At 43.7% G+C, this 24,502-nt stretch overlaps 1 protein-coding gene across 3 annotated transcripts in view; it reads left to right on the forward strand.

Moving 5' to 3' along the window:
• The window catches only part of MSN (moesin), a 123,466-nt gene that overhangs the window by 87,506 nt on the left and 11,458 nt on the right, over nucleotides 1–24,502 (forward strand). For all 3 annotated transcript variants that reach the window (XM_085006406.1, XM_013986219.3, NM_001009578.1), the window contains 4 exon segments: nucleotides 11,877–11,960; nucleotides 21,085–21,180; nucleotides 22,349–22,623; nucleotides 23,958–24,041. In XM_085006406.1, coding sequence (XP_084862532.1) covers nucleotides 11,877–11,960; nucleotides 21,085–21,180; nucleotides 22,349–22,623; nucleotides 23,958–24,041 — 539 coding nt within the window.

Here is a 24,502-nt window from a genome sequence, read left to right on the forward strand (position 1 = left end):
CCTTTAGCCATAGGTCATTTTGACAAGGTTTTGTCAGGGGAGCTGGGCCCCAGTAAAGAATGGAGTTCCTTTGCTACTCTTTCCCAGGACCTAGTCACTCGCTTCCCCTGGCACACTGAGGTGATTTGCATGCTCAGTTTCCTTTCAGGCCCCATCCTCTTTTTTTTTTTTTTTTTTTCTGTTTGCCTTTTCTAGGGCCACTCCCATGGTATATGGAGGTTCCCAGGCTAGGGGTCTAATCAGAGCTTTTGCTGCTGGCCTACGCCAGAGCCACAGCAATGTGGGATCCGAGCCATGTCTGCGACCTACACCACAGCTCATGGCAACGCCGGATCCTTAACCCACTGAGCAAGGGCAGGGATCGAACCTGCAACCTCATGGTTCCTAGTCGGAACCACTGCACCACGACAGGAACTCCCCCGTCCTCTTCTTTTCCCTGCCCCCACTACTTCTGCTGGGGACCTTTGGAGATGTGCTGCCTGGGGAAAAGAGGATGTAGCTAGCTTCCTGTTCAAGGGAGGGTGGGGCACCCTCCTTCCTGCCTGTCTGCCCACCAGCGAAGCCGCCCTTTACCCAGTGCTTGAGGAACTGCCTGAAGAGCTGAGTTCAGAGTCATCAGAGGCAAAGGGGTTCTCTGGGGTAGGGATGAGACTTTGTTCTTGTTGGTTTCTTCACAGTTCTCCACCGGGGGATTACTAGGCTCCTTTTTCCTAGAATCACAAGGCAGAAAAAAGGCCCATAGAGGTCAACTGATCCAACCACCTCATATGGGGAAACTTAGGCCCAGGAGTTTTTAAGTCCTATAAGGAATCAGTGCAGAGTTAAGATGAGTAGAATTTTACAAGGTTAAAACTGGAGCTCCTTCTCTTCCCCCAAACTGCTAGTCCAGTGCAAACTGTATTTGGTCAAACTGGCTGGGGAGCTGTAGTTCTCCTTCAACCAGAATGGTTCTACTTTTATGTACTTTGTATCTTAAAGTTTCCTGCAATTTTCTGTTTGGGCGATTAAAGAGGCAGAGAGCTGCTAAAAAGAAAAAAAGCAATGCAATTGAAAACCACTGATCAAGACCTACCTAGTACAGTTGGGGACACTCAGACCTAGAAGGGGAAGGGACTATCTCAAGGTTACTGGCCCACTGTTCTTGGCTGGTTGATCCTGGCTAATGGTATGGCTCCCTCCACTACAAGACTGTTCCCACCCCGTCCATACTGCCTTGATCTTCTCCAGTCCCAAGGAAAACCCCTTCCTGTATCACCCTGAGAAAGAGAAAGAGGCCAGAGGCCACTAGATTTCTTAGATGAAATAAATGGTAAAAAAGTAAGCCTTTGGAAAGACTCCTTTGCAACCTTAAATAATAGAAACTTGGGAGGGCAAAGAACAATGAACTTACTAGTAGCTGGGGAGACCTGGGTTCTAGTCCTGTCTCCTTCACACTTGAGCAAATTACCATTTACCTCACTGAGCCTCCCCATTTCTCCCATCTATAAAATGGTGCTTGTCTCTGCCCTGCCTTTCATACAGAGCAAGAATGTATGTGGAGAAATGGTTTTTAAACTGTAAAGCACTGTGCACATGGGGTTGGGGTTATTATTGTATAAGGGTGAGCCAGAGGTCCTGGATTGGATAATGAGGTTGTAGGAAAAAGGAACTAAAGTATAACAAACATCTAATACATGTAGGTGCCCAACCAGATTCTTTCCAGTAAGTAAAGGAGATAATACTGTCCTCAAAACAGTCTCGTGAAGTAGGCATTGTTGTTCCCATTTCACTTGTAGGGAAACTGATGCTTCAAGAGGCGTAGAGACTTGCAGCGCCTCCAGGACCTCCCTCCAGAGCCCACCTTCTCTGTCATATATTTGTGAATCAACCTTAAGAATGTGCTGTGGTTTCCTTTGGGGCTTTCCAAGCCATTCTCTGCCCGACTCCAACCTGTCTCTTCTAAATGGGATGAGATTATCTCTTGTTGCCTTCATGTCTCAGTCTTGGACCCTTTGCTTTCCTTAGTGGTGCACCAGGAACACTTTCCCTTCTTTGGCCTAAATTAGTTGATGGAGGAGCCCTTTGGGTCAGCTTCCTTTTTGTTGACAAGAGGGGCTTCCTACTCCCTGGGGTGTTGGTAGGAAAAGGGCTCCTCCATCAACTAATTTAGGCCAAAGTATCATCATTTCTCACCACCACAGACACTAATGTGCACTAAAGCAATTTCTCTCTTGTAGGAGGAACATAGCTTTGTACTCTAAAAACCTGAGCTCAGGATCCCGATCTACCAATAACAAGCCATAATCTCTCGATCTTCCCACCTGTAAAATGGGCATAATGACACCCATCTGGTGCCAGGTGATGTTTCTTTAAACTTCCTGGAAGATAAGAATCACCTTGGACAAAACTGTTGATTGCCAAGCTCCTCCTCTTGGAGAGTCTGTTTCAGTAAGCTTGGAGTGGGGTCCAGGAATCTGGGTTTTTAAACTAGTGCCCCAAATGATTTCCAATTAGCTAAGTTTGGTAAACACCACATTAGCACTGTACAACACTGTGCCAGATGGGTGTCATTATGCCCATTTTACAGGTGGGAAGATCGAGAGATTATGGCTTGTTATTGGTAGATCGGGATCCTGAGCTCAGGTTTTTAGAGTACAAAGCTATGTTCCTCCTACAAGAGAGAAATTGCTTTAGTGCACATTAGTGTCTGTGGTGGTGAGAAATGATGATACTTTGGTAGGGAGGGGCAAGTAGCAGGGGCTTTGGGGGCAGTAGCAGGATTGATTGCATCTCTGATCTTTTGTGGAGGTGGCTGCATTCAACTCTGGGGAGCCCTTCACTGGGCTCAGAGGTCCACACAGACTGCTCTCTACCTGCTGTGTTTCTCTTCCATCAAGCATCCCCCTGGCCATATTAACACTAGCCCATGAGAGGCTGATTGATTCCATGCCAGAAGTTCCCAAATTTGGTTGGGCCTTAGAATTATCTGAAGCTGTTGATTCCTTTTTTTTTTTTTTTTGTCTTTTTGCTATTTCTTGTGCCGCTCCCACAGCATATGGAGGTTCCCAGGCTAGGGGTCCAGTCGGAGCTGTAGCCACCAGCCTACACCACAGCTCACAGCAACGCCAGATCCTTAATCCACTGAGCAAGGGCAGGGACCGAACCCGCAACCTCATGGTTCCTAGTCGGATTTGTTAACCACTGCACCACGACGGGAACTCCCATGAAGCTGTTAACTTCTGATGCCTGGGTCTTACTCCTTATAACATAAATCATGATCTCTGTGGGTGAGGCCAGGGTGTCTGTATTTTAAAAATTTTCCCAGTTAATGCTGATGTGCTAGTTTGCAGACCCAGTTTGTGGTTTTTCTGGATATATCAGCTGAAGGAGTTTGGATGTCTTGGTGGGTTTTGTTGAAGTGGTGGGGACTTATGTATAACAGTGGGACATGATTGCAGAATATGCCAAGGCAGAGCCCAGAACAAGGAAAAAAGATCAGGCAGCCTTTAAAGGGACAAGATAGCATAGATGCTCGGTTGTGTTCTGCGTCCCCTCAGGGCTCTGCTTTTTTGGGGGAAATCCCTATCCCTCCCAAGAGAGAGAACATTTAAAATAAAGCAAGGATATGTCTGTATCTACCTGATATGCATGGTTCCAAATTGTCTAACCAAGTAGAAATCTAATCACATGTTAGAATTTTCCCTCAAAGTCAGAGTCCTTTAATGCTACAGGAGCTCTCTGGAGGTCTAGTCCCTAGCCCTCGGGTACAGTTGAACAGGTTTTTGTTTTAAATCCTCCTGAGAAGTAGAATATTTGTAATAATATGGCTAAAAAAGGAAGGGTTAGTAATCATCACATTCTATTTATGATGTGCCAAGTATGTTCATGACTGTTATTTTAACTTAAATCTCCCTGTAACCCTGTTGTGAGGTTGATATTATTAGATCCATTTTATAGATTAGAAAACTGAGTTTCAGAAAAAGGAAGGTCAGAGAGACTCTAAAGCCTCTTTGTACTATACCATGATTTGTTCCTCAAAGAACTAAGATCGTTATTTCTGGGATGAGGGCTCCAATTTTGTAGGTTCCCTAGATACCAGGGTTTACTGTTGGCTTACCAGCAAGGTTGCCAAGAAGCTGACCTTAGTTTAGATCTGGGGTTGAAAACAGAAGCTTTTGTCTTTTTGTCTTTTTTTTTTTTTTTTTTTTTTTTTTGTCTTTTGTTGTTGTTGTTGTTGCTATCTCTTGGGCCGCTCCCGCGGCATATGGAGGTTCCCAGGCTAGGGGTTGAATCGGAGCTGCAGCCACCGACCTACGCCAGAGCCACAGCAACGCGGGATCCGAGCCGTGTCTGCAACCTACACCACAGCTCACGGCAACGCCGGATCGTTAACCCACTGAGCAAGGGCAGGGACCGAACCCGCAACCTCATGGTTCCTAGTCGGATTCGTTAACCACTGCGCCACGACGGGAACTCCAACAGAAGCTTTTAAATTTAGTCTGGAAGCCTCCCATTGCCCCTGCATGATGACTGATCATGGCTTCAACAATTTTAACATCCAGGAGCATAGGACAGGGTAGAAATTCCTATGAGTAATGGATGGAACCCAAGCTAAGGCTTAGGGCAGCTCCAGTGTGCTTCAGAGCTGTAATGATGGAGGTTGCTGCAGTGTGTTTCTGAGCAGAGAGAGTAGAGCCCCCTTCTGGTGTTCTGGGCGGAACTGGCATCTCCAAGCAGCTGCAGAAGGTCTGTGTTTCCAGTCTACAAATACTTCCTCTGAAACTTGTAGGCAGGAAGCTGGGTCAAGCAGGAAACTGATGCTAGAGACTGAAACCCAGCTGGGTGTGGCCCCAGAGAGGGGCTCTACCAATTTGAGAGACTTACTTTATTAATGATGGCCCCTCTCGACTTTTACTGCAGCAGCTTAAAAGTTTTATGAGAATTGAAGAACCTGTTGTTCTTGGCTATCTGGATATAAATTCATTTCTCAAAGTCTCTGCCTCTTTCCCTGCTGTGTCATCTCCACCCTGTTTATATCCCTCCCCACCCCTCTACCTGTGCCCCATCCCAACCTCCAGCTTGGTTCTTGGCTGTGGCTGCTGCCAAGGACCTTTTGAATCAGTTTCTGTCTAGGTTTTTGCAAAAGAAGCTGTTCTAGAAACAAAGGATCTTTGGGTTTCCTTCCATGTTATAAAAAGTTTTAGTCTCTCTGGAATGAGTGAAGATGACTGTATCAGAGCCTGAAAGTTAGGCTTGCTCTCTGTTGTACACTAGGCTTCCAAGCTGTGCCAGCTTGGAGTTTTTCATGGAAGCAAGCTGGTCCTTCCTCCTCCACATAGTCTTTCCAGATCAGCAACCCAAAGCATCTACTGTTTTCTAACAGAGCATCTCTATGGCTGATTATGGCCAGTGGATCAAGAGCCAGGTTTTTAATCCTTGCTCTCACACTGTCCAGCAGCTGTGTGACCCTGGACCAATGCTTCTCCTTCTCTGGACCTTAGTTTCCCCAGCTGTATATTGCAGAATTTCAATCAAGTGATCTCTGAGGTCCCTTTCAGGTCTAATAGTTGGGGATTCTGGATTGTTTGTTCTCTTAGAGAATGGGGTGAGAGGTCAGATGAGAGGGTTTATTCTGGAGGAGCCAGATGAGATTCTGGGATAAGTGGATTGAAATCTTGAGGAAATTTAAAGAAGATAAATGGTCATACTAAGGAGCTTGTCGGCAAAAGGAGATATGAGCTGATACTCCTGGGGTATGGTTTGGCTGAGCTGATTTTGAAAAATAAGTCCTGGAGTTAGGTGTAATGGTGAGGAGCTAGTTTCTTTCTTGTCCTTCATGTGTTGAGAGGAACAGTGTGACTCTACCTCAGCTTGAGGTTGAGCAAAAGGCTGTGCAATTAAGGTTGTATTAATGGGGAAACTGTAGCTTGCTAAGGTAACTTCATTGTTTCTGACCTTTTCAGTTTTAATCTCTGTCCTGATCACTCCTCCTCTAGTGACAATGTAGTTATGTTCTCATTGCTAGGAGGGGTTACTTTCATTTGGGTTTACTCCCCCAAATATATGATAACCGAGAGAGTAACAACACCCAGTCTCCAATATGCCCTTGTCTCCCAGTTGAAATGCTTCTCAGAGAGCTTTTGGAGGACAGGGTTGGGCCAAAGCAAGTGAAAGCGGACCCTTGTCTCCCATGCCCTTTTCAGCAGTTGGCGTGATTAAAGAATTATTGCTGACCCATTAAAGGTAGGTATGCGTGGCACTGGGTATGGTTCTCCTTTCCAGAAACTGCTGGGAAAAAGCCCAGGCATAGGAAGGGTTAACTCTGGGCAGGTCTTACCAGCTGCTTTAAGGTCTGGAAATGGGTAGGAAGAGGCCAGAACAGATAACTGTACCAGGTACCACTTCCAAGTCGACAGGGAAGAGACTGAGTTGCTGAGTTGCTGGGAAGTGGGTGAGTCAGTGAAGGAGGAGGAGGGAAAGAGGGGGGTGGGATTGTGTGGTGGCTGAGAATGTCTCCTATGCTAGGGATTCAAAGCAACCCTTGTTTTCCCCCTTATGGAGAACAGCTGCTTGAGGCAGTGCTGTCATCCCAAAAGGCAAGACAGACCAGGCCCTGCCCTGCCCTGCCCTGGCCTGGCCCTAGTTCTGGCAGCAGGAAATGGTGGGTGCTAGAGTTCTAGAGACTAAATAATGGGAACAGGCAGTTTGAGTGACACTGTGATGACTGCTTTCTGTCTAGGGAAGAGACTGAAGTTCTGAGTTTACCCTAGGAGGGCTTGTCCTGCCACTAGTCACCCTCCTGCACTTACCTTTGCCTTTTCCTTAGCAGCCACTGAAAGCCCAGAAGAATTGGGCTGTTGCAGAGAATGGGGAGATTGCAAGTGAGGGATGAAGTCATTGAGCCCAGACCCAACTGGGCTGACTCACAAACTCTGCCCTGGCGAGGGGGCCTTCTGAAGCAGTGCTTCTCATGTGTGCCCAGGCTTCGTATGCTACAGTGTTTGGGCCTTGGCCAAAATAGTTGCTAAGGCAGTGTCTGAAGTCAGCAGTAAATCAGCATTACTGGAGAGGTAGGTGGAGTCAAGGATGGTGTTCTGGGTATGTCCAGAAGACCCGCTTCATCACTTGCTGGCTGAGTAAATTTGGTTTCCGTGATGTTAAGTGAGACTGTGGTTGATGGGGCTTGGCATAGTTGCTATTCAGTAAATGTTTATTGCCATCCTTCTGTTACCTGTTTCTGTGCTCTTTAATTTCCCAATTCATGACGGGGTGGGGCTGGGGGGCTCGTAATGCCAGTGTAAAGGTTCGTGCTTTAGACAAGTCACTTGTGATTATTCGACTGTGTCTCTATTTTCTCTCTATCTCTCTCAAATTTCTCCCCAGGAAAGAGCCATCTTATAGTTCAGTGACAGGAAGCAAGTGAGAAGAAAATTGGCCTTGATCTTGCTGTGGCCTGTCTACTGCTCATCTGGGTGCTCCTGGCCCTAGAGAAAGAGAGGGTCTTTTATTTGAAGCTGGCCAGGTCCAGAGACCAAAGTACCCCAGCTGTTGCAGCCTAGGCAGAAGTAGCATCTGGCCTGGTTATTTTTGTTTCTTAGGCCAGCCAACTGGGGACACAGGAAAGATCCCAGTTTGTTGGGGGCTTTGGATGGCAGACCACTGAGATGAGCTTGTTAGTGTACAGTGCAGGACTTGGTGTGGGAAGTGTCTGTGTTCAATTGTTCAATAAATAATAGTGGATTTATTGTTCTTGGGCTAGGGGTGGGAGGGCTAGTATGTATGAGAGGGTGACCCCCCCCCACCTGCCACACCCAGATTTTTTCCCCCTTAAACCTTGTATGTTCTCCAGAGACACAGTCTTCAGGGACAGGCTTAGACAAGGATTTAGTTCTCTGTTGCGGACCACATATTGAAGTGTTACCCCATCCAGGCAAGCTCCTCCACTCCTGCCAAGCTTGGGAACTTTTTGCTGACTTTGGAAGCTTTATTTTCAAGTTCTTATCTCCCAAACTAGACTCCCCTCTTCTCATTGAGATTGAAGAGGCCAGGCCCAAAAGGAAGGTAGTGGGTACTCATCCAGTGGGCTCTGTGTGGCAAGTGGGTCTGGGCCTACAACATCTCTTACACATTTGGGTCCCAGATTGCTCTTAAGGAAAGCAAGGGATCTTCTTAAATCAAGACTTCTGCCCTATACCTGTCACCTTCAGCCCCAGTTTCTGCTATTATCCTTATTCCTCCCTACCTCTGACACACAAAAAAACAGAGACTATAGACCCATGACCTTGTCTTCGTGACTCACATTTTCTTCTAAGTTAAGTGGTGGCAAGAATAGAAGTCCCTTTGTGTTTGCTGGACTTTCTAATTTTTTTTTTAAATCGAAGATTATTTGTCTCCATAGTGAAGTTCAGGAAACCACAGGCTGCTTTCCCTGGAGAAGCAGCCACAGTGGAATGACAGAAACTCTGAGCAGGAACTCTGGAGAAGTAGGTTCCAGTTTGGTTTCACCTGGACAGCTTCATACTTTAGGAGAGCCTTCGTTCTGGGGTGATGTCCTATCTAGGAAGAAAGAAGTGTGGACTATACTAGCCTCTCTGACATGCCTAATCCTAACCCTAGCTTATTACTTTTCTACCAACTGATTTATTTAAGAAATATTTATTTAATAAATATTTGAGTTAAATATTTAACAGAAGATGCTAGATTGGCATGACCTGCTATTAACATGATCTGCAAGAGACTGAATTTCCTTTGAAAATTCTTCCCAATAGTGTGAATTAAACGGAACTTTTAGGCTGTGGAGTGTTCCCTGGAGTCACACCCCTTTCCTCAGTTTCCTCCCTGCTCAGAACATTCAGGCTAGTTGGCTACTCTCAACACGGTTAAGGCCCAACATTCTAGCATATTTTTCAAGGCCTTCCATCTCCTTTCCAGCCTCTCTGCCCACTCTTCACCCTGCAGGCCTTATTTACACCAGAGTAGGCCTGCATACTTGCACCTATGTCTCTTTTTGGGCTATCACATGTATTGCTTTCTCTACCTGGGGCATTTGGGTGCTCTTCTCCCGACTCCCATGCTCCCTTTTTCAAAATCAAGGTTATTCTTAGAGATCAGTGGAAATACTTTGACCTGTGGATCCATATTTCCACAAAAACATATTTATTTTATTCTATTATGGCACTTTTCAGGGTTTCCCTCGTATATTATAATTTTCCTGTTATTCAGTAAGTACCTTGGGGTCAGGGACTGGTCCTACAGCCCTACTGCAACCATATGTTCTTAGACATAATATTCCATTAATATTGGGTAACCTGAAATAAATTTCTTAGGAGTCCTGAGGCCTCCATGAAGTCCATGGGTGTAATTTGAAATGGGAATGATCTATGAACTTGGAGGGAGGAAAATTACATATTTGTTTTCCAAAAATATCGTTTATACTGAAGACAAAGTTGAAATTACAGTAGTAATAACTAATAAGACCCAGTATTAGATAATTATATAATATAATAATAAATAAGTATGTATTAAATTTTGGTAACTCTTTCAATATAGTTGATCTCTTTTCTCTATATACTTATATACTTTATTTCATGCATTTACAAATATTTTGAGTAGGGTGTTAATAGACTTCACCAAACTGCCCAGAAGGGTCCATTGCACAAAAAAAAGTCAAGATGTAAAATGTTCCCACCTCTGAGTCATATATTATGCTATACCTACCTCTTATATCCCTTTGCTTAGCCAATGTCTTGTGAGTATCCAATGAGTCTTGAATATTAGAGAGGTAACGTTCATTAAGACAGAAACCTTGAGGTGCGAATGAGAATGGTATCTTTCAAAGTACTAAAAGGCCCACTGTCCCTTTTCTACTCTTTCCTATCCTGTCAAGTCATTGGTGTTTTCAGATCTTCCCTGTCAGCTCAAGGGTGATTTAAGGCTAGATGATCAGGCCAAATTTCAGCCCGTTAGGCCACATTCTCTCTACCTTATGAAAGTCCATTCTATGGAGGTTACCGGATTGGAAGGAAGCCTAGGTAACGCTGAGTCAAAGTGGCTAACCTTGCTCTCTGTCTCCCACTGGGGTACTTGCCATACTTGTTCCTGCCTTCATGGCCTTTCCTGTCCCATTGTCAATCCTGAAATAGATTTCCTCCTTGGCTCCCTGGTGAGATTTATTTACAAAATTGTTCCTCAGGCCTGGTCCTCATCAGAATTGTTTAGCTGGCAAAATTGCTGTCTGGCCCCCTCTTCCCCGCTAGCTGACCCCTGTGCTCAGGAAAGGCCCAGAAGTGTCGAAGACTGATAAGGCTTAATGTCTTACTCACTCTGTGGGGATTTACATCTTTGACAATTATATTTTTAGTCCTCCCCTAAAGGACAACTAATATGTGAGCATCCTAGAAAATGTAGATTTTTAATTTAAAAAATGGAGAATGTACTCATAACATAACTACCCCAAAACCAAGACTGACTAACACTTGGGTATAGTTCCAGTAACCTCTGTATTCATACTTTTTAGAAAATTGAGCTCGTAATGTCTTGTTGGTTACTATTCCTTACTTAATATTACTGAACTCTTTTTTCCCTGGGCATGAAATAGTCTTTATAAATATTTTATATGACCAAATTAAAAGCCATCTTGTGACTGTACCATATAGGTTACTTAAGCAAAATATCTAACAACTAAAAAATTTATTCTTTGATTTTTTTTTAACAGAGATATTTTTTACTTTGATGTAATGGGGACTTAATATATTGGTTTAAATTGTGAGGTTTGGCTGTAGATCTGAATTCAAACCCTGTCTTCTCCACTTAGTAGTGATGTGACTTTAGACAAATATCTAAGTCTTCATCCCCAGTATGGAGATAGTGTTCTTTACTTCACAGGGGGATTGTTGATGTTAAATGAGGCAGTCATATAAAGTGCCTAGTGAATAATACGTCTCCATACATGAAAGCTACTGCTTATGGTTGCTATTAGTATTCTTACCACCATTATCAAGTTTTCAAGCCAAAGGAACAAATCTCTACTGATAAAATTTCAGCTATCATTGACCTTGGCTATGGGATCTGCTCTTTAAGGTAGAAGGTACTTTTTCTAGTGCCTATGAAATCCTATGTGTGCCTACTTGTTATTTTCATCTGGGCCTGTCCCTGTCTCTTTTCCCTCTGCTGACTTAGGAACACCTCTGTGTTGCCCACACCCATCTCTTTTGAGGCCCCTTTCCTCTCTTGTGCCTAGGGAGACCAAGGAGACACAAATACAGGAAGTGTTAACAATGCAAGTCAGTATATAGAACCATAGATGTCAGCACTATGTAGTCATCTAGTGTAACTGACAACCTCCATCCCCTGCACTCCTGCCCTTGAACAGATGAGGGGCACTAAGGAAAGGGATAAAACTTATGCAAGGTTGTAGAGTGAGCCAGTTATGGTGCTAAGCCAGTGCTCTTTATCCTGTCCTTAACTTGGCTCTGCAAAGACCAGTGCTTTAGATAATCCAGGCCATTATCTAAAGATTATCTTTAGATAATCCAGAGCAGAGATGGGGAGAGAACGCTGTGGGCTTGGAGCTGGCTGGTATAGGTGGGGAAGGCTTCCTGGAAGAAGTACAGTTAACACTTACTTTCTCTCAATAGCAGGTTGATTTGCATTTTTTATTTGCCCCTTGGTGAGCATTGCCCTGTAGCTGTAGGTCCCCCCCGCCGGCCCCCCACCCCGTCTTCAGTAAATTGATTGGAAGTCAAGGTTGGGATATTGTTTGTTTCAATAGTCTCTCTTCCCACCAATGTCTAAATTTACTATGTTCTTGCATCTTAGTTCCCTCTCCAGAGACTTGTCCCAAGCTCTGCTGAGCACAGAGCAAGACAACTAATTTGCCTCCTTTGATTTCATCCTAGATCAATGTCCGTGTGACCACCATGGATGCAGAGCTGGAGTTTGCCATCCAGCCCAACACCACTGGCAAGCAACTGTTTGACCAGGTAAGGGAAGGACTTTTTGCTCCTTAGACTTTTCCACTACAGGTAGCTTCCACCATAATGTCTGATTCTTGGGAATGACTTCTGTTTGCTTGTCCAGAATAATTCAAAACAAAGGCTAACCTCAGCCTTCATAACAAAAGAGGCAGACTTTAACTTTGGTAGTCTGCACTTCGGATGGCTCCAGTTAATCCTATCCTTGGTGCTGAATATGGGAGAAAAGAGAAGTTATTAGGTGGAGTATGGCTGTGCTAGATGCTTTAAAAATTGTCAGCACACAGAGCCTTTCTCTCAACTCTGAAAGATATAAGTGATCTCTTTTCCATTTTTTTCTCTCTTGGCTACACCTGCAGCATATGGAAGTTCCTAGGCCAGAAGTCAAATCCAAGCTAGAGCTGCAACCTACACCACAGCAGCAGCAGTGCTGCATCCTCAACCCACTGCTCCTGGCCAGGGAGCTAACTGGCGCCTCCACAGAGACAAGTGGGGTCATTAACCCACTGCACCACTGTGGGAACTCCCTCTTCTCCATTTTAGTGATGAGACTCAGAAGTTAGATAACTTAATTGCACTCAGCTGATATCTGGTTGGAATTTGAACCCCACATTCTTGTTACTGTACAACATGGCCTCTGTTACATGTTTTTTTCTCCCTTATAGAAGGAAGCCAACATATTCTCTCTGAGGTAGTGTGCTCTCTGTACCTTTCCTTCAAGGAATATTGGAACTTGGATACCACTGGGGGTGATGAATGCAGTGGGAGGGTACCTCAGCTCCTGTAATCATGCCATGGAGATAATGCCAAAGTGGTCATTCCCATCTCCAATCCAAGGTGTGTCCCTTCACTGTGATCATCATTATCAGAAGAGATGTGCTATATGATAGCCAGGTAAGGGCTGTAGGATCTTTCAGCATTCAGAGACACTCCAGGGACCAAAGGAATGTGCCATCTGTGATCAGACTTCCAGGAGTAAACATGGGGCTCCCATTTCCAGAGACTGGGATTCCTCCATATGGGCCATTATTCCATTTCCCCACCAGCCTCTAGTGAGGTGGGAGTTGGAAATTGTCCAGGATATTGGGACTACATATCCCCTCAATGGCTTTTCCAGGCCCTTTTGCTCCACTTTCTCCTTTGCCTTTTGAGTATCTCTGCTTTCTGAATGCTTATCCAGAGTTGGGAAGGGAAAGGAAGAAAGAGGTTATATTCAAATGGGATCATTCTATTCCTATCAATATTCCCGCCCAACTGGTGAAGGGAGAGAATGGAGATGGGGTGGTATAGGGCTGTTTTCCATTCAGATCTTTATGTAGAGGGAAGGAGGAAGGCATGGCTAGCAATGTGAGGACTGTTTGGGCCTATCTCCTGAGTCCCTGATGTCCTGTAGTAGAATGGGAAAATTGTTGTTTATGGCTAATACAGATGAAAGTTAACATTTATTCAGGACTTACTATATGCCAGGTACTGTGACAGGCATTTTGTGTACCATATCATGTGATCATTACAAGACCCTGTGAATGCAGGGATTAGTACTGGCTCCATTTTACAGATGAGGAAACAAAATCTTCATTTTCCTAGTTAGACCTTGGGAAAATTTTTGAACCTGTTTTGGGTTGGTAGTCTCATCCCAAAAAAATTGGGCCCAATATCTTACCTCACGGGCTTTTTGTGAGGTTATAAAAGAGTGTATTGCTTATATCTCACTTGCTACCCAGAAAACTTATTGTCAGGATACACAAAATCCAAAAGGATAAATTAGAAATAGGTGAGAAAGACAATTAAGAAAATACAAATAGAGAAATGAGTGTTATGTGAAGCATCCAGTGTGTAGTAGAGAAGTAATAAATGATAGCTCTCAAATGCCATGATACTTGTCTCATTAATCAACTAGAGTTGGGAGAAGGTCTTGAAGATCTCAGAGTATCTAACTTTGGATTTAGCTAGAACTTGCTTCTTCCCTGGAGTTTGTTTAGTATTGAATGGCGAAAGGTAGTCAAAGTACAAATTAGGCAAAGGAACATTTAAACGCATATTTACTACAATTAAAGTAATGTACTGAGATTCACATAGTTCACAAGTGATTACAGTGCTAGTCAGGAATGACTGAATGCATTTTGATTACATTAAGCTTTTGCATTTCCCTTTGCATGCAGGTTTTATATTGGAAAGCTTTTAAAGGAACAGCCTGGTGAAGTTGATGGCACTGGATAGAATGTTAGAAATCTTGGGCATTAGAGCTGGCTCTACCACTGTCTCTCCTGATACATTTCAGAAAACTTCCTCCTCTTTGGGCTGCAGTTTCCCCATCCATGCAATGTCTAATTGATCTCTCAAATATGGTTCTCTCTCAAAAATGTGTCTGTGGCATTTATTTCTGTATTTCGTATATTTTTATTTCCCATTTCTAACCCTACTATTTGGATTTCAGATGACCCCTTTCTGTAAAAAAGAGGGCGCTGTTTCACTTGAGTATGATTTGTAGTTGGCATATGCCAGGAGGTGGTGATGGGAAAGCTACCTGGCAGGAGGGACAGCTCTTCCTGGATAGGCTTCTTACTGTTTCTGGGACAAAAAGAAGAAAGTGTTCATAATGGTAGGTAGACTGTTGGGCCCTTTATTCCAGACAGCAGTTATCATTCTGGGCAGCAGATGTAGAGTGGGGAGGGTCAGCCAATGTGGTATTTTCTAGTCCAACTGGGGACCAGAGGCTCCCTCAGCTTCTAGCCAGACTCCTTCCTAGAGTCCTGGTTCTATACCCCACCTCTCTCAAGCAAATGACACCATTCCCTGTCTTCAACACTGAGGGCTTTGTCCATTTACATTGGAGGGAGTAGCTGTGAAGAGTTAGGAAGGCATAATTTAGAGCCTAGGGCAGAAAAATATTTGAACAAAGAGGTTTATTAACTTTGAAAAGCCACAAAGTCTTATAATTCTTTATTAGTGATGGTTTGGTTTGTTTACCATGGGTGTAGTTCTGAGGGAAGCCCACATAGTAGGGAGCCCTGGCTAGATTGCTGTGCTAGTTCTGAAAGCTACTGCTTCCCATAAAAAGCCCTTGAGAGACTTGAATCTTTCATACTGGGAGAGGAAAGGGAAGAAACCAGGAAGTTCATGATTTCTCACCTGGAAAATCAGTGTGGTTTTGAGAAATATCATTTAGTGAGCACCTACTATGGACTGTCCTTGGCTACATGTTTTAATCCTTGCAGTAATCCTGCCTATGAGAGGTAAAAGAAGACACTCTAGGGTATGTAGCTGGTAAATTGTGATATGGAGTTTCAAATATAGCTCTAACTATAAAAGTGTACTTTGCTTACTGCACTGCTCTGTTTGCGGTGACTGAGCCTACTTGGCTTTAGAAGACTCAAGAGAAGTTGTATTTTCTGTCTTGAGATCACTGAGGGGCTATCATAGGAAGGGGGCAATCATGTTCTGTGAGGTCAGAGGAGCAGAGCTGGGACCCCATAGGTGAAAACTACAGGAAAAAAGATTTGATCTCTGACACGGAATTGAGCACTGGCATTCTTGGGGCCATGGAAGGTCTGGATGGGAATCCTCAGAGATACATGTTCACAAGCCATTGGGGGTTTGATCTCTTCACTCTCTCTAACTTGATAAAGCTTAAGGGAAGAAGTCCATTCTGTTTGACCTTTGAGAGCCATTATTCAAGGAGATGTGGGCCTAAGATGAAGGAGCTGGATTCCTTGGGAGGAGTTGATAAAAGCTCTGGAGCCATCCTGGAATCCAGCAGTTGTCTGGCTAATGACCAGAGAGGAAGCTGCCTGGAGAGGAAGCACTCTCCTTGGCACCAGCGATAAATAGCAGGCAACAATGGGAAACCATAGCTTGAGGATGCCCAAGGCCTGGTGGGAAAAGGAAGTGGGGCTCTAGTTCTTCCCGTTTACCTTTGTTTCTTCTTGTGACTCTACTCATAGCAAGGAAGGGGAGAGAACACTGCTACAGTGATTATGTCACCTAGCCCCACCTATAAAGCAGGAGGTTCTTCCGAGGGCTCTTGATTACCCACGTGCCACTTGAGAACCGTCTGCCTGGGTCTCCTCAGCTAGCGTCTCTAGCTTTAGAGCTAGTCTAGTTACCTGCCCCCTTCCCTTAAGATTTTAAGCTTTAGAAGAGAGGTGAAATCTCAGAGCATCTATCCATTCTTCTATTCATTGACTGATTCAATATTGACTGAAGGTCTGCTCGTCTCCAGGAGAATCTCTAGACCTGTCAAACCACTATTTCTGTCCTTAAGGAACTTGGAGTTACTCACCTATGGAAACATGCAACCCTCCTCTCATGTAGAATGAAACTAACACCCTTGAACCTTAGGTTGTATGTATAGAGGTTGTATATAGAGTGTGGGATTTGGTATCAGCCTTGGGTTCAAATTCTGTTCTGATATTTAGCTGTGTGACCTTGGATCGCTCATTTAGCCTCTTAGGACTTTACTTTCCTCAGTAAAATGGTAATAACACTAATCTTAGAGATTTTGTGGTCTTATTTAATCCTCACATAAGTGAAGTGAAGTGAAGTGCCTGGTACATAGCAGGCATTCTAATGTTGCTTGTTCTTATTAAGGGCTAAGTAAGTGAGTGGAAATTTCCTTGGGAGTTCAGATAAGGGAGCAATGAGTTCAGGAAGTTTTTCTGGCTCAGTGAAGGCCCTAGGATTTGTGGACTCTGCATTGAAGACAGCAATACTAGCCTCTTTTTTTCTATTATTATTTCATAAAGCAACTAATACCTATTATTATAATACTAGTACCCCCATATTATAGATGAGGAACTGAGGCTTAGAGAGGGGAAAAGACTTGTTTAAGGTCAAATAGCTAGGATGCAGTATAATGGCCTAAACCAAGGCATATAGCATTTCCAATTTTCCCAGCGCCTTTTGTCAGCTGTTTCCTCTGTGACCTCCCCTTTCTTGGCCTGTTTCCATTCTAAGAGTGAAGTTTGGTCCCTAAACTTAGAACCCTAGCTGAATGTGTTCCATGCTATAGAACAGGTGGCCACTTGGGCACAGGAAGTGTAGGGTAGCAGAAGGAGTGATGGTAGCAGCCCCTCCTGGAACTTTCCAGTTGTGCATTGATTTGTTTTCAGGTGGGTGGCTGATGCAGCTTCTGCCAGACCTGTAATGGGACCTCAGTGGGCATTACGTGTTTGGGCATTGATGCAGTTTTGTACATAATTTCTCATGTAGTTTTCCTCTTAAGGCTCAAGCTTTGCTTTCCAATCCTGCTCTGGGCTTATGAAGTGACCTATTGAGTCACTAATTTATTTACTCAGATAGATTCATAGGAGACATGGGGAGGGGGGGGTTCCAGGCTCCAGAATTGAGCTAATCTCCCCTCCCCTCCCCAGACCTCAGACATAAGTAGCCTTCACATGCAAAAGAGAGGCAAAAGGGAGTTCTTTCTTACATCCAGATGCTCCTAGTAATTAGGATTTCCTCAGAGTCAAATCTATTCCCCTTGACCCCAGTTTTCTAGTTTATGCTGCTTGGATTCTATAATGCTCCACAGTGTATTTTGGGGGTTTGTATTGTGTGTCAGACTGAGGTTGTAGTCCCTCTAAGTGTTATGTGCAGGTTCTAGCAGGTACACAGAGCTGTGGGATGAATGTGATTTTTGTATCTGAGAGCATCAGTTTTAGTTATAGATATTATCCATTTCATTATTAAAACATAGTTATTTAAGGGAGTAGAAAATAAAATTTGCACAAATGATTAAGTTTAAATCTGATACTTCAAAGAAATTTTGGCTCATAGCCATGTCCTTGTATCTTGTGCAATCACTTCCCAGTCCCCATCCCCTGGGTGTATGCATTCATTATTTTCTGCTGCTTAAGGATTTTTTTCCATGGCAGCCTTGAAAAATACTAGCTCAGGCCAGATGATCTGGGTGTCTGGGATCAAAGGGAGCAAAGATAATTTTTTTTTTCCCTCAGGGTTTCAGCCATTTCTCATAGAGGAATGGTAAGGACCCTAGTCACTGGAACCACAGATATTGTTCCTGGAACCAGGACCTAGATTCTCTTTCCCACTAGAAAATCAAGTTTCTCTTTCCTATAAGGTCCCAGCTGTAAGCAAAGCTGGGAGCAAGCTAAGCTTGGCCTCATTTCCGCATTTCAGGACTTGGAAATGGGGCCAAGACTTGCCTGATCAAATGATTCCCAGCACCCTGTGGACCTTAATTGGAGATTTCCGTATAGCCTGGGGTCCAGGGGTCATCCGTTTTATCCTTTGTTCTTTTTCAGTCTCAATTCTAACTTCAGATCATATTTCCTTCTCCCCACACCCTCACTTTCTCAGTTTGGGACTTTAGTGGAGGCATATCTCCAAGCCCTATAGGCTAAGGAGGTGGAAAATTTATATGCATCTGATTTCTCTATATTCATAAGGAAAGAGGCAGTGCTCAAAGGGAAGTAAAATGCCCTACTGATCCTGAGATCTTTCTTTTGATATTGCTTGAGCTATTATTTGTCCAGCATCTCCTCAGCGATACTATAGATCCTGGAACTATTTTGGCTCCCACAACCCTCCTGTCATCACACTCTTACCCACCCCACTACTGAAATTGACAATATGGTGCAAAAAGAGGCTAAGAAGCCTGCTCCTGGGACCTCTGGGACTAACTGTGTAATCTGTTCCTGCCAACTCCCCTTTGGTTCTAGGGTCCCTGAGCCTCTATAAGTGGGCTGTTAATACAGGCAAAAGTCAGTTGCTGCTCTGCTAGTTCTATTCCCAGTCTGCCCTGCTGCAACCTGGCATCTGGGCCCTAATGGTCTCTTTTCAGCATCTTCAGTGGGCCCCTTTCTTTCCTGGGGCTGAATTGTTCCTTGGAACTAATTTCTTCCCACCAGTTGCACCCGGACACAATATTCTTCTGCAGCCCTCTGAAAAACTGTTAGAACTGTTAATTAGGCCTTAGATATAGGATGAGGTAAGAGATGCTTTAAAGAACTTGCCTGTTCACATCTTCTTCCTCTATCCTCTGCAAAAAAAGCCAGAGTCACATTTCAACATGATTAATTTCTATTGTCCATCTAAAATCTGATGGTTTTAATTTCTACTGCCTATTGACTTATACTCAAGGACTCACCTTGCCATTAAATTCTGGAAGTCTTTTGATCCTTCTTCATAACTCACATCTTTCCTCATTTATCTTTTTTCTAAACATGTTCCTAAGTTACCCAGGTTGGCAAAAGGTAGATGGGAAATGGGATTCTATTTCTTAGTCATTTGCAAATAACCTAAGTAGTAGAATGATAGAACTTGAAAGAATAAAGAGGCCATTTAAGCCACCCCACTCATAGTACATGGGAAAGCTAGATAGATGAGGAAGCCGAGGCCTAGAGAGGGAAATTTGCTGCCTTAAGATCACATAGCAAGTTGGAGACAGAGTGACTTTCACTCAAGTTTTCTGATACTGATTCGAGTTAGAGAAGGGTGACTATCAAGTAGTTGTTGACTGAGCCTAGTGGGAAAGCCAGAAACTATATCTAAACGCAGAGGTAGTAAAAGTTTATTGTCTGTCTGAGATATCTGGGCCAAAAGAGAACCAAGGCAGTAAGTCACTTGGGAACCCGAGGGCTTCTAAGATCCTTTGAGCCTTTGCCATTGGGACATAGCATGCTAGAGAAAAAAGGGTATAGGTTTCAGAGTCATACACATTAGAGTTCTAGTCTGGGCTGTACAATTTTAGATAGGTTTCCACTACAAGCCTATTTTCCTTATTTATAAAATCGAGATAATAGATGTCTCATGGTTATTCAGTGTTTGGTACCTGGCACCTAATAGGTACTTAATAAACATGTTTTACTTTTTCCTTGGGGGTCTCTGAAGCTCTCGACTGTAAGCTCTGGGAATGACCATGGGCTTGGCTTTGGATGCATAGTAGAAATGTTGTAGATACAGTGCAGTGTTTGTGTGTGTGTGTGTGTGTGTGTGTGTGTGTGTGTGTGTGTGTATGTGTGCACGCGCATGTAGCATGCATGTATGTTTTGAGAGGAGATAATGATTTATTCACAGGGATGGACATAAGCAACATCGGGGCCTTGTTACATGTTTCTAACGCTGGGGACATTTCTTCACCTTAACGCCCCCAACTCCAGCACTCCTACTCATATAAGAAAACATAAAGAAGACTTCCGGCTGCCAGCATGACCTAATTGGGATGTGGCTTAGTTTTATTGTCTCCATCCCTAGTAGTGGGCATGCTGGGGTTGAGCCACTAGCCAAACCTATTTATACACTAGTGTCAGGGACTGGAAAACAGACCCCATCTGTCCTTTCCTGGCTGGTCTCCCTTTCCTGCCCACTGCTCAGCCAAGATGCCCAGAACACCATGTGGCCTCTCAGCTACTACACTGAGGTAACCACGTTGTTTCCACCCTCATTCCCACTCTCAACCTGTGTGAGTGAGGAAGCAGAATCATGAATGAGCCCTAATCAGAGCTTGAAAGAAACATCTCAGCCCCTAAGCACAACAGAGCTTTGGAGTATACCACAATCCTCACTCTGTCTCTTCAAACATTCTTTCTTGGGGCATTGTAAATGTGACTCAGTCTGAAAGGTGTGGACATTATTCCCAGTTGCTAAAGCTAAAGGAGAAATCTAGGAGAAAAGATAATAGGAGTTAAACCACCAGTCTCTACCTTTAGCCTTTAATCCATCCTGGAAGTATGAAGCTCCATGGCATAATAAAAAGAAGGAGGTGGCAGAAAGCACTGGATTTGAATGGGTTTGCAGTAAAACAGACCTGGCTCTGATACTTACTAACTGAACCTTCACTTCTCTGAATCTTACTCTTACTATCTGTAAAATTGGCCTAATTGTAATTATATCATAGGATATCATAGGGTTATTGTGAAAATTCAAGGAGATAATGGTTAAGTTATGGGTGTGTGGTAGTGGTCATAAGTAATAGATCCAGTCCCTACCTCAGCAGAAGTACTTTGTGCAGAGTGATGTTGATATCACTCCTTAATTGCTACCCGAGTCTATTTTCTTGCCAGACCCTGGGCGCTGGCAAGGTCAGAGACCATGTAGGCTCCATGTTTGTATTCACTGCTCCTGGCACAGGGTAGGCATTCAATCAGTGGTTGTTTTGTGTTTTCTCTTCCAGGTGGTGAAAACTATTGGCCTGAGGGAAGTTTGGTTTTTTGGTCTGCAGTACCAGGACACTAAAGGTTTCTCTACTTGGCTGAAACTCAATAAGAAGGTAATTGCTTATCCCACTATTGGGTTGGAATTCACTCCACCAGATCTTGCTCAAGGGTGTGAGTGACATGTGCTAGCCGATAAATAAATCCAGGTCATCCAAGGATGTATTTTTCACTGGGTGGTCTGTTGACCACTGAATCAGAGTAAGGGCAGAGCTCTTGCATTGTCTCCACTTGGACTTCTAACAGCAAGAATGGCCAAGAGGAAATAACAATAAAAAATAAATTAAAAAAAAGAATGGCCAAGAGGATTCAATAATGGACCACAGTAGTGAACCATTAGTAGTTCTTTGAATGGGGATAGGTATCCATTTTTTCTTTCCAAACTCAAGGGCTTTAGGCAATTTGTTAAACTGAAAGTCACAGACTCTTGAACTGGAAAGAATCTTGAAAGTCCCATAATCTTATCTTGTTCTTTTCCCCACTTGTCAACTGATGCCTGAGTCCCATACAGATGCATCCCTCTTTCTTGATTTTCTATCTCCGTTGAATACCAAATGGGATGATTTAAGTATAGGTCCATTCAAGCTCTCCACATCCAAGCAGCATCTCTACAGGAATGTGGAAGTTTTCCATCTTGTTATCTTCAAACTGACTGACTTTGTCCTCAGAGGTCACGATACTGTCCTATGGCTTATTTTCTTGATTTGTGTCTAGGGGATGGGTAATCCACCTTCTGCTGTCAGAATCTCATTTTCCTAAAGAGTGGAGACTTTTGCCGTAAAAAATGTGGCTCTTTTGGGAGCCAATTTCAGGCTTTTTAAAAGAAAATCTGATTTGTGCTCCTACATAGCCAATTCTCAGGCCTTAGTCACACGGCCTAGTCTTTACTTTGCTGATTTATGGAGTTGGGGAATCCTAAAAGAGGAGTTTCTTAAGTCTACCCTCAGAATGTGGGGGCAGTTGGTTATATTGTTAGATTATGATGGCTTAAGGACTTATGACTATCAGTGGGTATTAGGTTATTTCAGGAAGAAATTACCAATAGGAAACAATTATGGACATGGAATTGGATCCCCAATGAAAGTAATGTGTCTCTTTTCTAACTTACCAGAGGAATTGCCATCTTACTCTTTGGAATTGTGCAAATTTATGACTTTCAGTGTCTCTTCCCAACCTTACTCTTCCACCCCCTAAGTCTATTTTTGTACCTCCTGCTGCTCTCAGGTGACTGCCCAGGATGTACGGAAGGAAAGCCCCCTGCTTTTCAAGTTCCGGGCCAAGTTCTACCCTGAGGATGTATCTGAGGAATTGATCCAGGACATCACACAGCGCCTGTTCTTCCTGCAAGTGAAGGAGGGCATTCTCAATGATGATATTTACTGCCCACCTGAGACAGCCGTGTTGCTGGCCTCTTATGCTGTTCAATCCAAGTATGGTGACTTCAATAAGGAAGTTCACAAGTCGGGCTACTTGGCCGGGGACAAGTTGCTGCCACAGAGGTGAGGTGGTGTCCTGGCCATCTACTTTGGCCAGAGTGGACTATGGCCCCAAACTGACTGATTCGCTGTTACACAGACTTGCCAGATCTGTCCCTCCCTACTAAGATCTTTTTGAAGACTACGTTATGCTGTTCATACAAACACATTTGCAGAGAACACTGTACCTTATTTATCTGGTTCTCAAAATGAAAAGCCCCCCCCCCCATTTACCTGGTTATAGATCTTCATCACCCCGGAAATAGGTGCTAATATGGAGAACTAGAGATGGAGTGATTCTCCCTGCCCCAGTTTCATTTTCTCAATCCTCTTCACTGATTTAAACCTCTGATATTAGAGGCTCATAGAAGTGAGAAAAATACTCAAGCCAGGGATGTGGGGAGTTCAAACGGTCTTTCAATATGGATTACCAGCGTACAGAGCTTTCTGCTTTTGTAAACTTCAAAAGTGAACATTCTCAAACACTCATTATTTTTGTTTTGGCATCACAACAACACAACAAAATGAATAAGGCAGGCATTATCCTTATTTTCTGGCTAAGGAAATAGAGCTACAGAGGTGTTCACTCTGACCTGCTCAATCTGCCACAACTCATTTGAGATAACCTGGAATCCTAGTCCCTGATTTTTTTTAACCCTACTGCATCCAATTGCTATTTTTATAGGCTTTTAGATTGGAAGGGAAAGTTCTGTTTCAGTCTGGTAATCTCAGTCCCAGTGGAGCTGTGACAAATGTACAACTCACCTGAAAGTATTTAGGGGTAGCGGTTGTGCCCTGGGACTGACTCTACCTGCCATGATGTCTGAGATAGCATATTTAAAGCAAGCCTTATTTATGATCTAGCAGATCTGGGACATTAAGCCTCTTTGTTTCCCTCAAAGCCATTTGGGCTCATTTCTCTGTTCTGTAGCCATAGGCTATGATCTCTTCGCTGAGCAATAGTCTCACAAATGCAAACTATTGGTCCCACAAAGATCTACAAGAGGGTGTACATGTCTCTGTGAGACCCATTCCAAGTCTTAGTACCACAAGTCAGCACAGACTGTTGATATGTTATTGCCCTGATTGGGGACCATGGCATATTAATGGATTTTCTGGCTAAAGGTAGAAAGGAAGGTGTTCCCATTGTCTTTCTTGGTCACACATTCTGTATTTCTCCTAACCCTTAGGTACTTACCTATGTCTAATTAATACCACCTGCTGTAATTTCAGTCTGCTTCAGTGCAAAGACCTCACATTCTTTTTGCTTCTTAGCCCTTAGATAGCTAAGTAGACTTCTGTTTATCCCTGCATTGGACTTTGTGCTTGAAACTACTCACGACATATTATCTTTCCAGGGTCCTGGAGCAGCACAAACTCAACAAAGACCAGTGGGAGGAGCGGATCCAGGTGTGGCATGAGGAACACAGAGGCATGCTCAGGTGAGTTCTTCCTAGCAACTGTGGGTTCTACTGCCCTTGTAGAGAGAATAAGGGTTGGTTTTGGGGAAAGAAGAGCCAGAGGGCTAGGAACACTGGAGTTTATTGGAGAGGGACAGGAAAGTAGTTTATAGGGGAAATTAGAGATGGAAGACAAAGCAGGACCATTATAAAGCAGTACTTTTTGTGAATGATGGAACTGATAGCCCAGACAGTTTTGACCATAGCCCAGACAGTTTTGACCATAAAGAGGTGGAAGGGATCTCAGGATCCCTAGGGAGCTTCTGAGCCACCAAGGGGTCCTCTCTGAGAATGAAATGAGAATAATTTCATTATTAAGCTCTATAAACATGGCAAACTATTTGGGTGTTGTTTAGTTGAGAAACAGAGCATATCATTTTGCCGTGATTACCTCATCTGGGCTCTGCTAGGAATGTGCCTGTGTAAGAGGCTTCTATGATAGT

This window comes from Sus scrofa, chromosome X (assembly GCF_054392235.1).
Source record: "Sus scrofa isolate SSC_HxYL_T2T_F1_AM1 chromosome X, Sscrofa_HxYL_maternal_Yorkshire_Landrace_v2.0, whole genome shotgun sequence".
Classification (NCBI taxonomy): domain Eukaryota; kingdom Metazoa; phylum Chordata; class Mammalia; order Artiodactyla; family Suidae; genus Sus; species Sus scrofa.